The 15,082-nt window shown below is 46.5% G+C and overlaps 2 protein-coding genes across 2 annotated transcripts in view; one reads left to right on the top strand and one right to left on the bottom strand.

Annotated features, from left to right (window-relative positions):
* The window catches only part of NIFK (nucleolar protein interacting with the FHA domain of MKI67), a 9,597-nt gene extending 6,021 nt beyond the window's left edge, over window positions 1-3,576 (bottom strand). Inside the window, exon 1 of the mRNA XM_009327181.1 lies at window positions 3,541-3,576. Coding sequence (XP_009325456.1) covers window positions 3,541-3,576 — 36 coding nt within the window. The remainder of the gene's footprint in view (window positions 1-3,540) is intronic.
* Window positions 3,577-4,590: 1,014 nt separating this feature from the next.
* Window positions 4,591-8,500, top strand: TSN (translin). The gene is made up of 5 exons (XM_009327180.1): window positions 4,591-4,594; window positions 4,739-4,835; window positions 5,652-5,767; window positions 6,460-6,539; window positions 6,907-8,500. Exons 1-5 carry the CDS (start codon window positions 4,591-4,593, stop codon window positions 7,141-7,143), a joined length of 534 nt encoding a protein of 177 aa, XP_009325455.1. The 3' UTR covers window positions 7,144-8,500.
* Window positions 8,501-15,082: the final 6,582 nt, after the last annotated feature.

Raw genomic sequence — 15,082 nt, 5'->3', positions numbered from 1 at the left:
TGGGCTTCGCGGGGGGTGGGGGGGGGGGGCGGTGTACAGCTGGGAGGGGCCAAGCCAGGTGAGTAGAAAAGCTGCCGTTCGTCCTCAGGAAACACCGTCCTTTCCCGTTCTCCCCTCCCCTCCCCTCCCCTCCCCAGCTGGGTGTTTCACCGTCTCAGCGCAGAAGAGCGTGTTCTCTTTACAGCTGCTCGCTTTCTGGGTTGCCGAAGGGGCCCATAGGTTTCCCACGAAGTGACACGCGGGTAGGTTTTTAGACTCTGCTAATTCTAACGTGACCTGTCGGGCCTTTGTATCTGTATCTCCTTCCTCGCCTCTTCACCCCACCCCCCAAAAAGCTGTGATGCTCGGGGGGGTGTTCAGGATGGTGTGGGAAGGGGGGACTTTAGTCTGGTTTGTCTGAGAGCGGCTACATGTGTGTGTATATAAAATCTGCTTAGTGTTCCAAAATACAAAGGGAATTTGCAAAGGCTGATAGGGCAGGAGCTGTTCCCGATGTAAGTTCGAGTGACAACTGGAATTGTTCTGCTGTTTCTGAGGTTTGGGTTGTAGCTAGCCTGGCTCCTCGCTCTCAGTCCGAATTTGTTTAATACGGTTGGCATAATGTTTCTGGGCCAACCCGTTTCCTCCAGGGCATGAGGACAGCACTGCAGATCTAGATGCCAAATGTCCTCTTTCTGCTCCCCCATCCCAATTTTAGACTTACTGGTGAAACTACTGGAATAAACAGTTTCTCCCCTTAAATGTTTGACTTAAAAGCTATTTTTTCAAGTCAATTAATATCTCCTGAGAGGAAGCAACCATTCTGACTTTCCTGGAAACCCTTGAGAGGAATTTGGGAAGGGGAGGAATCTGGCAGGCCACCCTCTGAAGGTGAATAGAAGAGGAAACCTCAGAGGTGCTGTTTTTATTCGTGTGCAGAGCTGGCTGGCTGTTATCAGCCTGATGACGTTCACCAGCACACTCGTGCCGGAGCTGGAGGCCTGGGATTTCTCCGGCCTCTGAGAGGGTGTGTGTTTAGCAACGCACGACGCCTGCGGTTTGACCTCTGCTGGCAAGTGCAACTTCCACCTATTTAGGAATCTGGCAGTGCTAAAAATTAGAACTGCTAATTGGTTAATTTACACAAGCATACACTCATTTTTCTAAGCCGAGTAAACCCGCGGGTGTTGTGACAGTTGTGTTGTGTGGGTATCAGCTTCAGAGGTTGCTTTCCAGCATTTATAGTAGAGACCTGTGCCTGGCTCAGTGTATTTTCCCTTGATTTTTAATTCCAGGAGGGAGCTGGTCCTGAAACTTGCAGAGTCTGAGCTTGGAATGGTTAAAGTAAAAAAAAAAAAAAAAAAAAAGAGAGAGAGAGAAAAAAGCTCAGCTTATAACTCTTGAAATACCAAAAATAGTGAATACATGCTTAATAGGTTAGGAGTTAACTCATGATAATAGACCTGTCAGTTTGTCATCAATTACAAGCATAATAAAGTAAGTCAATAAAGGTTTAGATTAATAAAGGTTTACAGCAGAATAATATAATGCCAATTAACAGAAGGATTGTTAGGGGGATAAATAGCACTTGTCAGATGTCACATGTTTAGACTAGAGTTTTATTTGATAATGGCTGCAGTTCTGCAGTGTGAGTGTGCTTAAATGGCTGTTTGCCTTACTACAGCATCTCGTTGTGCTTGGGTCGGTACCACGTTTTTACTAAGGAACTAGAATGATTCTTCCCCAGTAGATTAAAAAGGGATAAATGATGACTCTTGTAACTACGGAAGAGAGGATTATTCATTGCGACAAGAGTTCTGGCTAGACTTTGTAGCATCAAGATTTTTTTAGCCTTATATTTATTTATTTATTCCAAGATGTAAGAAAAACTGTTAACACTATCAACAAACTATATTGAACTATAAAAATATTGAATGATAAATAAACTATATAAACGAATAATTAATAAAAAAGCAAAAATACTATTAATTACTGCCAGTTCACAGGTGACAGAGTAACTGCTGAGGCTTGGTGACTGCAGCTGTGTTGCCGTGGGTGGTCTAAGCTGGTGCTGCTGCCAGCAGAAGCCGCGTTGCTTGTTGTGCCTCCTCCCTCGTGGCAGCGGAAGTGCGGGACAACTTTTTCTCCCGCAGCCTGCTGGCTGATCCTTTGTAATTACTCTTGCATCGTCAATTGAGGTAGAGTGATGAAAACAGAGAGCCAGTGAAGACAGGGAAGGGATTTGCACCGGGCTGAGCAATCCGTCCCACCAAAGAGGAGGGTAAGGGGTGGCCTGAGCTCCGTTAATAGAACTACGGGATAGCTGGAAGTTCGATGGAGGGCAGTTTCCTGTACCAGTCAGTGGTATTTAAAACTTACCTTGCACAGTGCCTTTCCTCTGTTCTCCGGGGACTTACAATACCTCTTGGCTAAACCTGTTTTCATTGAGGTTTTCATCCAACCTGTTTTACTGTGGGGCAGCCGCCTACCCACAGACAACAGCTGTTTCACGGTGCCGGCTGCTCTGCGGTCTCTCCCTGCACCGAGCACGAGGCTGCGTTTAGCTGTGGGATCAGCACTTTCAGTCGTAGCCTTTATTCAGCTGTGGGGAAGGGAAGGAAAACCAGCAGAGGCTCCGGCCGGCAGCCTCCGGAACAGGGTTAGAGGATCTCTCTCTTTCGGCTTCCTCTGCTCGCTGTCCAAAATGGCGTTTGAAAACTGCTCAGAAAGCTGTTCAGGGCAGCGTGTGCTGCAGCCTGCTGTTAGCTGACACGAGTCTGAGAGACAGGGAGGGTCTCCGGAGGCTGAAAGTCAACTTGGTGTGTCTTTGCTCGTGAAACACATTGTGTCAAGTTTGGCAAAGCGTCAGCGGTGATATCCAAGGATGCACGAGGACAGTTTGAAGTTGGGAGATTATGTGTGTATCGTTGGGCACTGTTGTCTGAAACTTTACAGTAAAGATTGGGTTTTTTTGTCACAGGTTCCTTTGGCAGAAGCCAAAATGCAAATTTATTCCTTACTCTGTCCCCAGCCACCGGGTGACGGCTTACACGACCGAGGCAGAGACCATAGTTTGAGGATGGTGTTCAAAGGGCAGCTGTCAGTGAGCTTCATACATTTCTTTCATTCTGGCTGCCACACGGAGCACTTTCACCTTCTGCTTCCTGAAGCTTTTATTTTTAAGTGCTCCCTTTTTTTTTTTAACAGAAATGATGTTTTATTAATTTAAAGAAGTTTTTTAAACACACGTAAGCGACTCCTGGTAGGGCTTGTTTGATAAAAATCATTCATCACAGCTTTCAGATTTAGCTTCTGTGGACCTTGTTTAAATAAGCTTCTATACATCAAGATGCAGGAGAGCCTGTCAGGCTGATCTTCTGCCTCCCTTGGGTCACGACCAGAATTTCTGAGAAGGCTGCAGTTAAGAAGTACTGGTTTGATCAGTTCTGTCAGGCCCTGGTACTGCAGGTGCAGCGTGGCTGTAACTCGTATCAATAAACGGGAGGTGGCAGTGGGTGGTACGTAGACAAGAGGCCATTTCTCTGCAGAGGTATAACATACATTGGACAGGCTGAAACCCGGTTTCTTCAGATACATCGCTTGAAAGCACGAAATGCAGTTTCCGGAAGGGATGTTGCACTTCATCTAACCTAACTCTGATCGACAAGAAAAAAATACTATAAGATTTTAAAATGGAGAAAGGAAAGCTGCTTTTCCTTTGACTGTACGAGTCGTTTGGCAGCACTGCTTGGTGTGTGTGTGCTTTCTTTGGGGCCAGCTGCTGTGTGCCGTGCTGTTCTGTTCCTTGTGATCCGGCTGTTGCTTTTTCTTCTAATCCACCGCATTAGGGCACGCTCCAGAACATCTTGTTTCTCTCTTTATAACACCTGTACGGCCCAACTGGCTGCCCCTTTCTCTTACTCCGTCCACACAGCTGAAACTAAAAATGTCCCGTTATCAGCTCATGCCTGCTCTCTGGTGCGTCCTTCCTCCTGCAGTGCCACCCCTAGCCCTGCCACTCCATGCTGCTGCTGCATGGGTGGGCTTGTCGCATGGGGCTTTAACCGTGTTGCTGCTCCTGCTGGCTCTCTCCCCCAGGATCGGTTGCCGTAGCCTCAGCCCTTCTACATTTACAGACCCTCGAACGAAATTGCCCCTCGGCTACCTCAGAGGGGGCGTGTTTGCTCTACGCTACGCCGTTTTCAGCCTTTCCCCATCTCCACTTGTCATCTCTCCTTCAGCACTGCTTGTTTGTCGCCCTGCTCGGCGCGTTGCCGGGCTCCTTTGCTCATAGGTTCATTCCACAGACAAACACCACATCGCCCCTTATGTTCCTCCGTTCTTGCCTCCGTCCGCTTGTATCCCCCGTTGCCTCTTGGTCTGTAGGTTGTGTGCCCTTTCCAGTGTTCTCTTCTGTCAGTGCCCATTGCAGAATGGGTTCTTCATCCATGACATAAGTTTTATAGCAGCAGTTATTAGTCATGATTAGCAGTGATTCTTAAATAACGCCGGGGTGTCTTGTCCCAGGTTCAAACCTAAGGACTAGAGCAGATTAGACAGCCCAGAACTCAGGAGTATTTCTCATCTAGCGGTGTGACTCATGGTGCGACAATGAGTATTTCTTAGATTGATTCCGAATGTCAGTAGAGTATCTTGGACAACAAAGGAGCATAAATAGCGCTGTCTACACTAGAAAACTCTCTGTTTACGAAACCCTGTTCTCTGTCAAGTACTGAATGTTGCGCTGTTTCTTTTTCAGTACCAAAGAAATGTCAGAAGGCTCGTGAACACTTTGGTACAGTGAGAACACAGCTGGAAGCTCTGAAGACCAAGTTTCCCGCTGATCAGTATTACAGGTGTGCAGGATCACACACAGCCAGACACGGATATGGGAATTCTCTGGGTGTATTTGGCATCAGTACTTTGGAAGAATGATTTAAAGGTTTAGGGGCCCAATGCTTCTTTCTGTTTGAAAAGTAAATCATGGCAGAGAAGCGTGAGGTTTTTATCAGCGTAGATAAAAAATGCTGTTGCTCAAACACTATTTATAACTTTTCACTAAAAATATGCAGTATTTAATTCTTTTTCTAGAAACTTTTTTAAAAAAGAAGAAGGAAAGGTTAAGAAGTTGATGTTCTATTGGAGCTGCGCCAGTTTCTGGGAGCAGAGCATTTGTTGCTCCATTAATTTCAGTTAAGTTAGGTTTGGGGCATTTCTGAAAACAGAGCTCTAAATCTGTCGTGAAATGGCTGTTTGATACTGCAGGTACTAAATGAAGCCATCACCTTTGTGTTTTGTTTGCTGCCAGAAGGGGACAGTGTCTAGCAAGAACATTTCAAAGAACAGGAATCTTGTCAGCTCAGGTCTGCTGAGGGAAGATGGGAGGGAAAGCCCTGGTTGTCTCGCGGGCACGGCAACCTGAAAAACTCCGCAAACTGAGTAGGTGTGTGAGAGGTGCGAGCAAATGCCGGTGTCCAGCGTAGTATCCTGGGGGTGAAGTTCTGGAGTACCAAGGAGATGACTTAAGCTGGTGTCGTGTCGATAAGCCAAAAAATATTGCCAAGTGCTGTGTGTAAAGGTGGAAGACATAATGTATAGGTAATGTATGCTTGTTGCCTAACTCTCCAGTAATAGATGTTATTTATACCTTGACTTGGTGTTTTCTTCAACAGATTTCATGAGCACTGGAGGTTTGTGCTTCAGCGGTTGGTGTTTCTGGCAGCATTTGTAGTCTACTTGGAGTCAGAAACGTTAGTGACCCGAGAAGCGGTTGCAGAAATACTTGGGAGTAAGTTAATGTTGTAACTGAAGAGAAAAAGTTTGTGACGTTTTTATATGTTGCAACTTTCAGAGGTACAGGGAAACAGCAGAACTTCATTTCTTGCCAAGAAATAGGTTCCAAAATTTATCTGGTATTTGATTTCATTATAGGAACAACAAATTCTTTTAGAAGGTGAAAATCGGCAAACCTGATGTGAACAAAAGTATTTATTCATTAATAAGTTCTTCATCAATGAAGATTATTCATTCAAATTGTGTAAATCTACCAAAAGAATAATACAAAGATGAGAGCTTATTTTTCTCACTTTTTGCTTTTGGTGTTTAAAAAGTGTGGGAAACAGATTAAATTCTTATGCTGTAAGAGAATTGTGTCCTCCCAGAGCAAAGGATCTGGAAAAAAAAAAAAATCAGGGAATATTTTTCTAAAAAAGAACTACAGACCCCTCTCCTGTATATTGGTGTGAATTCAGTTATTCTGTTGGATCAGTTATAACCTGTTGCACGTCCAGTTGAGGATGTAGGAGATGCTAAATCAAAACGCTGAGAAGAGGCAGTAATTACATCACGTACAGGAAAAGGCTGACTTCTATTTTGTAATAATATTTCATAAATGTGATATTTCAAATTAGCTCCAGGGAACAAATGCTGGTTTTGCTCGTGTTCCGTACCGCCTGGTTACCACTCTGTTTTTCATCTTAGTTGAAGCTGATCGGGAGCGGGGCTTCCACCTCGACATTGAAGACTATCTTTCTGGTGTACTAATTCTCGCCAGTGAGCTGGTAAGGAAGATATTCATGCATATCTTTGGATTGAAACTGACCTTAAAAAAAAAAAAAAAAAAAGGTAATGTGTTTTCTAACTTTCCTAAGTTGTTCCTGGAAGTTATGATGCACAACACCTTGATCTGAAATTCTAGCAAACTGCCCCTCTGTATGCCAGAGTTGTTCCTCACGGATATTTTAAGATTTAAACTGGTGACTTGATTGAAAGTCCAGGATCGTGGTCAACAAAAAGGAAGAACTAAGTACAAATAATCTAACTGCCTGGAACAAAACTGCTTCGTTTGGTGAAGTAACCGATGGAAACAGTGACATGATTTGGGTGGGTTCCTCTGCTGATGTTCTCCTGCGTGTCTTCCTCTCGTAGGCCAGACTGGCAGTGAACAGTGTCACGGCTGGTGACTATTCTCGCCCTCTCCGCATCTCAACTTTTATCAACGAGCTGGATTCTGGCTTCCGTCTCCTCAACCTGAAGAACGACTCCCTGAGGAAACGTTACGATGGCCTGAAATACGATGTCAAGAAAATTGAGGAAGTGGTTTATGACTTGTCGATCAGAGGACTCAACAAGGAGGCAGCAGTTGGTGCGGGTGGAGAGAAATGAAGGATGCTCATTTTAACAGCATCATTGATTACCTCAGATGGTTGCCAATTTAGGAAGCATGCTAGCGAAGCCTTCCTACAGTAGTTTAGAAGAACTGCAGCTGAAAGCTGCTCTCTATTTTCTTACAAAAGGTGTAGTACGGGTGTTAGATCTCAAAATGTTTTGTAGAATCATGTCTAGATTAGGGCAGGAGGCTCTCTGTTTCCAGTGGAATTCCTCTGTCAAAACACACGGTGCCGTTCTGCGCACGGCAGCGGTTGTAGTCAGTAACTCCCATGAGCTGAAATTCCCATTAGTTCTGTAGTGTTGCTTCGCTGCTCCGGCAGTGATGTGCTTCAGCCGTCTCTGCTCACACACCTCGCGAGACGTCTGCACAGCGCGCAGCTCAGTGCAGGTACACGTGACGTTTTAAAAAACAGTGTGTAAATATCTATACATTTTTTTTTAAGACACTGATTTTTTTTTTTGCCTTTTTATTTCTTAAATTTTCACCTGTGTCAGTAAGTTGAACAGATTTGCATAACTGTTTATTAACCAGACCTTTTAAAATGGCTTCTGTTAATGTATCCCCTTAATTGAGAAATTAGTGAAAATATTCCTGAGAATTTCTCCATTGGAACTGGTGTGTTGCACCCGGGCACATCTCCCTCTTTCTCTCTACTTTGTTTTTTCCTTTCCTCCAAGATTTCTGTTGCCAGGGAGAGCAAGGTTTTCTCAACATCTGCTTTCACTGGCTGGTATTTGTTTTACTGACGTGAGTAAATGTTGAGTTTTAATACAATCATTTGCCTTGAGAACTCGGTGTAACCAATTCTTATTTTTTTTAACTACCAGGGTTTCCGAATAGCGAAGTGTTAACTGATAAACTGCAGGTAGCGTCTGAGTTCTAACAACCTCTGTAGGCCACAACTGTACCTGCGTCCTGGGATTAAAAAAAACCCCACACCGAAACTATAGTTCACGCAGTAAAATGTCTGCATCTTCAGCAAAGGGGCAATTGCTAGCTTCAGATGCTTTGCATGCAAGATGTTTGCAAACACCAACAGCCCCTCTCATTTGTGTAAATGGACAGACTCGTACCTCCCAGGGCGTGCGTTCTCCTGTCCTAAATGACTTTGAGTCTTGCCATTCTTCTACTTCTGGTGGTGCAGTCGGGTTAAGGAGAAAAACAGACTTAGGAGGAGGAGTATTTCCAGAGGATGAACACGAGCAGCCAAGTTTATGTGGGGTTTGTCAGTGTTTCATTTTGTTAGCAAAGATTTGCCACTGTTTCAGTTAGGTTTTTGTTTATTGGAAGAAAATGGTTTCTTGGTTATTCTGGCCAATAAAAGCTGTTCTTTGATTTTGGCCATTTGGTAACTCTGCCTGTTGTCTGATTATCTGTTGTTAATTGCTTCCCTTCCTGGGAGCCTACTCTGAAATATCCTCACTGAAGTTCAGCCTCCAGCTGTACTTGGACAATAACAGGGTTCCTCACTTTGGCTGTACGCTGTTCAGTGGCGCACTCTTACGTGCCGGCGAGTGGAGCCTAAGTCAGGCTGCAAACAGATTTCATAGGCTTTTTTTTTTTTTTGCTTTTAATTTTGACCTATTTCACCAAGTAAAACAGGAGAGGTATGGAGGAGTTTGTCATTACCAAATCCAAGATGTGGCAAGATTCATCTTCAGAGCATCTCATAATCTTTAATGTTTGTCCTCATCCTTTGTATCTTTTATGTCACATAATGTAGGGAGATGGTAATAGCCCTCTTTCACAGCTGAAGAAAATGAGGGTGTAATGTCCTGAGCCCTGTGGCAATGAGACCAGCTTTCAGAGTAGTTCTTTGTTCTTGCCCTGTGCCGCTCTTTGCTTCTTTCTCACTTTAACCTTGTGGAGGTGGGAGGAAGGAAGACGCTTAAGCCAGTTCTACCGCCAAAACCAGAGACTCGTGAAACAACACCCTAAGGCTCCGAGACAGCCGTGCAGACCAAGGTCACAGAAAACATGGGAGCAGAGAAATTAGAGAGAGGTTTCCTGAGCGTCAGTCTGATGTCTCTCGGGTTGGAGGAGTCCTGGCATGTGGGACTGGGCCGTGAGGCCACGTGGCAGGGCAGGTTTCTGGTTTGTTAAGGCTTTGTGCTGGCTCGTGTCCCAGGTGCTCTGGTTGCATTTGGTCACGTAAAAGGTCTGCTTCCTGACGTGGGATCCCATGTGCCTAACACAGCTTCTCGCTAGACCCGAGATCTGCCAGCTCTTGCATCTTACATGGTTTCCGAGAGCTGGTGGAGATACAACAGCACCGCGCCACGGGTGCAGATACTGTGGGAGGGACAACTGGAAGAGCAAGTCTCTTACTTAGGGTTTACGAAGTCTGCAAGGTGTGGGATACTTCTAAGTGCCTGAGAAAGAGACACTCCGGTGTTGTGTTCCTGGAGGGTGTTTAGCAAACACCTCGCTCTCTCCTGTTCCTAGGTTTTGGGAGAGCCTAGCATCTTCCTCTGGAAGAGCATCGTTTGCAAGAGCCAGGCTGCATAGTGCATTCCCAAGCCGGGTCTGGGGAAGGGAAAAGAAAACCGCAGACTTTCTCCCTAGGCTGCAGCAGGGAAAGTCGGGGACGTGCTTTTTGTGGCTTCCTCTGGCAGAGGTAGCCTGTAGGACCTTGTGGCCTTGCTTGTGAATCTGCACATTACTGTGGTCCTACGTGGTAAGTTGTGTTTCTGTCCCAGAGCTGGGAGCAGAGGGAAGAAGGGAAGACCCAGAAGGACTTGAGTGGGGGGTCTCCCTTCTCTGAGCCTTCCCTTTCCCAGGTGTAACGGGAGCGGGTTAGCCAGCGGGGAATGGCAGTGAGAGACAGAGCTCTGAGGACTGCAGAAGCTTGATGGCTCGTGATGAATCTGACGCACTTGAACACTGAACAAATAACTCCTGTTGGTACTGAATGGTCTGCGGCAGCGTGTGCTGGCAGCTGGGAGGGGAGTGCGTCAGCGCGGGAGCACTGGAGAGTCTGACTCAACAGCCAGCGCTGCTGTTCTCTGAGCCTCTTCAGCCTGAAGTGTGTTCCAGGGAGCGCTCCCTTGGATCGTCTTTGTATTCACTCACTGGTTTGGGTTTTTTCCCCCATCTTGATGTCATTTCTGTGGGTTTTCTTTATTGCAGTAAAAAGGGCGCTTAAATAGTTGATTACCTGCTCTTTATTTATAGCGCTGCCTGTTCCACCCCTGCAGATCAGTGGAAGTGCTGACCTGAAACCGTTGGGGAAATAGGGGTGAAGAGAGCTCCGTGGCGCAGGGTGCAGAGTAGACCTTGGGGCTGGCTGTTGGACTGAGCTCTGTCTGCTGGAATTGATTAACTGCAGCCCGAGACCAGCAACCTCTTTAAAGTGGCACTTGTTAAAGGACACGTTACCGCCTCCAGACTGCCCTGTTCTAGTGCCAGCACACGTCTTTGTGCGGTGAACTGGATCAAGGAACTGATCGAGCTGAAACAATCTCGATTCTTCAGTGGTGTTTGCTCCCAGTCCAGTTCACTGCACAGTCCCACGCACGCTGTACCAGTGCGTGGAGGGAGGCTTCTTCCTCTCCCCGTGGTGCCAGATTTAAGAGTTCACTGAGCTGTAACACTACGTGGTAAATTGTCTGATTTTCTTGCAGTAATTTAACTGCGTCCAGTTCCATTAGGATTGCCAAGGATTTTTCTCTTTGGGAAAATAATTTGCCTTCGTTTCACTGCAAAGTGAGGACTTCTGTGCTGTAGAGCCTTACTCGCATTTTTCAGCCGGTAAGGTCATTACGCACCAAGGCAGTTAATGAGAGCAGAAAGTGCATGTGGATGACTCCTGGGGTCTGTGCATGGATATTGACCCGCTACTCATCAGCAGTCCATCTTCCCTCATTAAAGTACCGTCTGTTGCTGGATACTGTGGTGCAACTGTACTAAGGTGTGTGTAGGGGCTGTTCAGAGAGCCTCCTGCCTGCTGAATTCGTGGAGTGTCATTAAGCAAGCGTTTGATTGTGAAAGGAATAGTCCTTCACGGTAGGTATCTCCTGTATGCATGTTGTGGGTCAGGCACGAATTACTTGAAGATGGGTGACTCCTTGCAGGTTTCTCTGCCTGTCTATTGTCACTTCAAACTGTGGCGCTTCTGGCTTGCACCGGTTAGCATCGCTGGAGGATTGCCCTGCCCAAGGGGAAAATGGCTGTCCTAAAACCAGTCCTTTCTTGAAAGAAGGGGGAATACGCTCCTTGTCTGAACGCTTGTTCACCTGCACCTTCACACTATGGGTGTACAAACATCTAACCTGCTTCTGTTGGGGAAGATGTAAGAGCCCGCGCACTGCAAGGGCGCTGTCTGCTCCCCAGGAAGCCTGCTGGCTCCCATCCCGGTAGGGAGAGCTGCCTCTGGGTCTGCACTGGGGCCCTGTGCAGCTCTCGCAGGCTTCTCTGAAGTCTGATGACCACCACAGCCTGTTGGAGACTTCAACAGGGACTGCAGAAAGCCTAAAGGGAAGAAGCCACCTGAGATTTCAGCCCCTGTGAAACGGTCCAGGGCTATAAAGGCCTTGTGCTCTTTGCATGTTTTGGTTATCCCAGGCATCAGTCACAGGATCTGCTCTGTGACTTTCTTGTGACCTCCGGGCTTCCCACTCTCATCCGCCAGCCCTCCCCGCAACACCCAGAGAGACATTTGATGCAGGTCCTCCCAAGGATGTGACTATGGCACTGCAAGGGAGGCTCCTGTGCTAGGAGGGAAGTGTTCAAAACCACCTGGGGCTCCACTGCTGCTGAAACGAAGGGTTCCTTTGCCTGCTCCTAGGCAGAGCACCTTCCCCGGGAGGGCTGTTTGCAGTCTGGGTGGTTTCACCTGCAGCTGAGATCATTTCTCAGGGATGCAAAGCCTGCGCTGGTGGAGATCGCACTGGGGCAGGATTTGAGCTGGAGAGTTGCAAATTATCATTGCGTTCATCCCTGCTAATGGACCTAGAGCCTAACGCCAGCTTTTCAACCTTTTCCAGCCGTGTAACTGCTCCTGGTCAAGGCTGGGCAGAGACCACTGCTGGAGGATTCTCTGCCTGTGTTCTGATTCCTCGTTAGGGTTCTTCACTCTCTGTTGAAGAGGACCCTCTATGTTCCTATCGCTCAGCTTTTCCATCCATGTTGTAGAAAGGTTTCCCTTAGGGGATCACCTTCAGCTTCCTGAGGGAGATGCCTAGAGTGCCCTTGGGCCTTGCCTGGAGTTTTTGGACTGTGCAGTGTTATTGTCAAAACTTTGATTTTTTTTTTTAATTACTTGTACCTGTCTCTAGTCAATATGGATATTCTGCAGCAGCCTCTGTGAGAAATGAGGCAGATCCTTTGTCTGCCTGATCGGTAAGGCTTTTTGCTCTGTCATGTTCCACTGTAGTGACAGAAGGTCACTCAACGGTGACAGTGAGATCTTTGAACATTTATCTGATCTCCGTCAGGAGGACAGTTTCCTCCATTGCTTTTGGTTCCAGGTTTTTCCAATTTCAAGTCAGAGAATGTCAGCCTCATTCCAGCTTAATCTCACCTGGTTCCCCAGCATACATTTAAGAGGAGACACGGCTGATATCATGAAAAGAGAGTTACTACAGCTGCCTCATCCATGAGCCCTGAAGGGGTATCTTTGACGTGGTGCTAGAAGATTTGAATTATCTTCCCTTTGAGGATGTCAGGGAGAAGCAAGAGAGTGCAAGATTCACCAGAATCTCCTGCTGGAGATCTGCCTTCCCGAGACGTTAGCTCCGTAATAGATTCACGTGCATTGAATGATTGAAGTTCCCCAAGGCAGGAGATGTGAGATTATCTCAGAGCTTTTTTTCAGGATTTGGGATGTGCTGAGGTCTCAGTCTCCAACGGCAGCTGCAATAGCTTCTTGCTGCCAGACCAAAGCTGGTGCTCCCTTTCAGATGTGTTCCTGATCACATAGTGGAGACCCATGCTGAACACCCCTTCCCCATCCTCGCTTCTGTTAAGGACAACCAGGAATGTACAAGAACACCATAAAAGAGAAGATCTCTGTTCACTAAAGCAGAAGTCTCTGCCCCCTAAAGTATTTGCTCTTCATCTCCCCGTGTTTTTTTCAGGCTTTCCCACCCAGGCTGCTGACTCTTAAAGTAGCTATTCCTTCTTTCCTTGGGACCTGATGGGACTCTTCATCCAGTGTTGTGTCGTCTTGTGTGTCTGCCTTGAGCTCAAATCTACATGGACTCTGTGATGAAGACTGCCTGTTGTTTTCCTGGTAGATGACCAGCAAGGCTCATTCCAAATTCTTGTAACGGTCATCTATGAGTTCTGATAAATCAAGGGAGTAATCTGACTTTCTCTTTTTTTCCCCCCAACCATGGTACTTCCAGAGAGGCCTGCTTGTACTAGCAGGGTAAGTTCAGCGGGCAGGAGTCTTGAAAAGTAATCTTCATATTGTCAGTCATGACTTCTGAGAGGCATAAAAATATTACGGAGCCCTAGGATGGCCAGTTTGGAACAAATAATTGCTGTCTTGGCTTACAGACAGCCCCATTCCCAAGTACCCTGGGTTATAATAGCATTTTGTCAGGTTTGTTAATCAGAAATGGAAAAATACAGCACAACTAATCTCCAGGGCTGCCAAATAAGGTGTGTACACGTGAAAGACCTGGAACTTCCCAGGAGAGGGATCATCCAGTTCAGAAAGGTGCCTGGGGATTACAGAAACCTACTGCCTTGTCAGTGTGCTGACACTCCCTGCCCTTCCTGCGCAGGCTGACCCCACAGCACGAGCGCTCGTGGGGCCACAGAGATTGTCCTGTACTTGTGCTCCCTTTCAACACCTGTAATTTAAAGGCAGGCAAGCAGCTGAGTACACACCGCATACATAAAAGATAAATAACATTGGAAGCACAACCTCTGTCTAGTTTGACAGGTTCAACAATCGGGCTGTCGCTTCCTGTAGCAGGCTGTCCCAGATCAAAGAGCTTGTACAGTTCCCTGGCCGCAGGTTTTTTAGGACAGGGCTACAGCACCACGTACACATCCTGCTCATAACTCAACACCCGGTGATTATTTATGGACCTTCTTTTGGGGAGAGTTTGCCTGGTTCAAAGGAAATAGGCCATGATTACTAGCAGCCTGGCACACAGGTGTTTCCTCTGATATACCTAGAAAAACCATGCATCTGACAAATTGAACAATCACCCAAATGCAAGATTGATGCTAAATATCAGAGCTTTTACATATACTTATTGTTCTCTAACCTTTTTGAACAGCCAGGGTGACTGACGGTATCTTGATTTAAAGATATGACTGTACAAACAGTCCACGGCTGGTTCTGAGTGTGAATTGGTGTGGAGAAAGTCACTGTGCTGGAAAGTAATTGAAAACTTTCCAGAAAGCAGCAACTTTCTGTGGCTGCGAAAGCCACTCGCCGTTTGGATAAATTAAGCTATGAGGCTTACTGTACTTACGCCTTCCCTTATCAGAACTGCCACTGGCGGTAATGAAGAGAAGGTAGCTGCGCCATTTTGATCTTGGGAGAGAAAACGAATTGACTACAAGCTGTTGCTTTTTGTATGTTAGGTGAATGGGGCTTGAAGGCTGTTAGATGCAGATCTGTCATGACAGCGTCAGAGAGATCTTCGTCCAGCAGCTGCTCTGCTTAGGCATCCATCTATTTGAAAAACAGGCAACAAACTTATAAAAGCAATGCCTCGTGCTCGTCACTGGCCGTTCAGTGCGTATTTTGGGGCAACACACAATTTATTGTCTAACAACTAGAAATAGCTGGAGGGAATTTCAACTCACTTGAGGGAGTCAGGCTGCTGCCCCAACAAGCATTTTGCCAGCTATCACTTGCTACAGCGCTCAGCTGTGTGCTGCCACCCTCGCATCTTGGGTACGTGTTTGTAAAGCCTCCGATGATGCAACAACTCCCATTTCAAGGACAAAAATGCTGGACAGTGCAGA

This window comes from Pygoscelis adeliae, unplaced genomic scaffold (assembly GCF_000699105.1).
Source record: "Pygoscelis adeliae isolate BGI_AS28 unplaced genomic scaffold, ASM69910v1 Scaffold227, whole genome shotgun sequence".
NCBI classification, from domain to species: domain Eukaryota; kingdom Metazoa; phylum Chordata; class Aves; order Sphenisciformes; family Spheniscidae; genus Pygoscelis; species Pygoscelis adeliae.
Note: the sequence above shows the minus strand (reverse complement) of the source record. Positions and strands in the feature narration are given on the sequence as shown.

Excerpts from the sequence above, each read along its gene's own strand:
- TSN (XM_009327180.1), top strand. Across the intron at positions 4,836-5,651 it reads CCCGCTGATCAGTATTACAG|ATTTCATGAGCACTGGAGGT; the intron begins GTGTGCAGGATC and ends TTTCTTCAACAG. Across the intron at positions 6,540-6,906 it reads TAATTCTCGCCAGTGAGCTG|GCCAGACTGGCAGTGAACAG; the intron begins GTAAGGAAGATA and ends TTCCTCTCGTAG.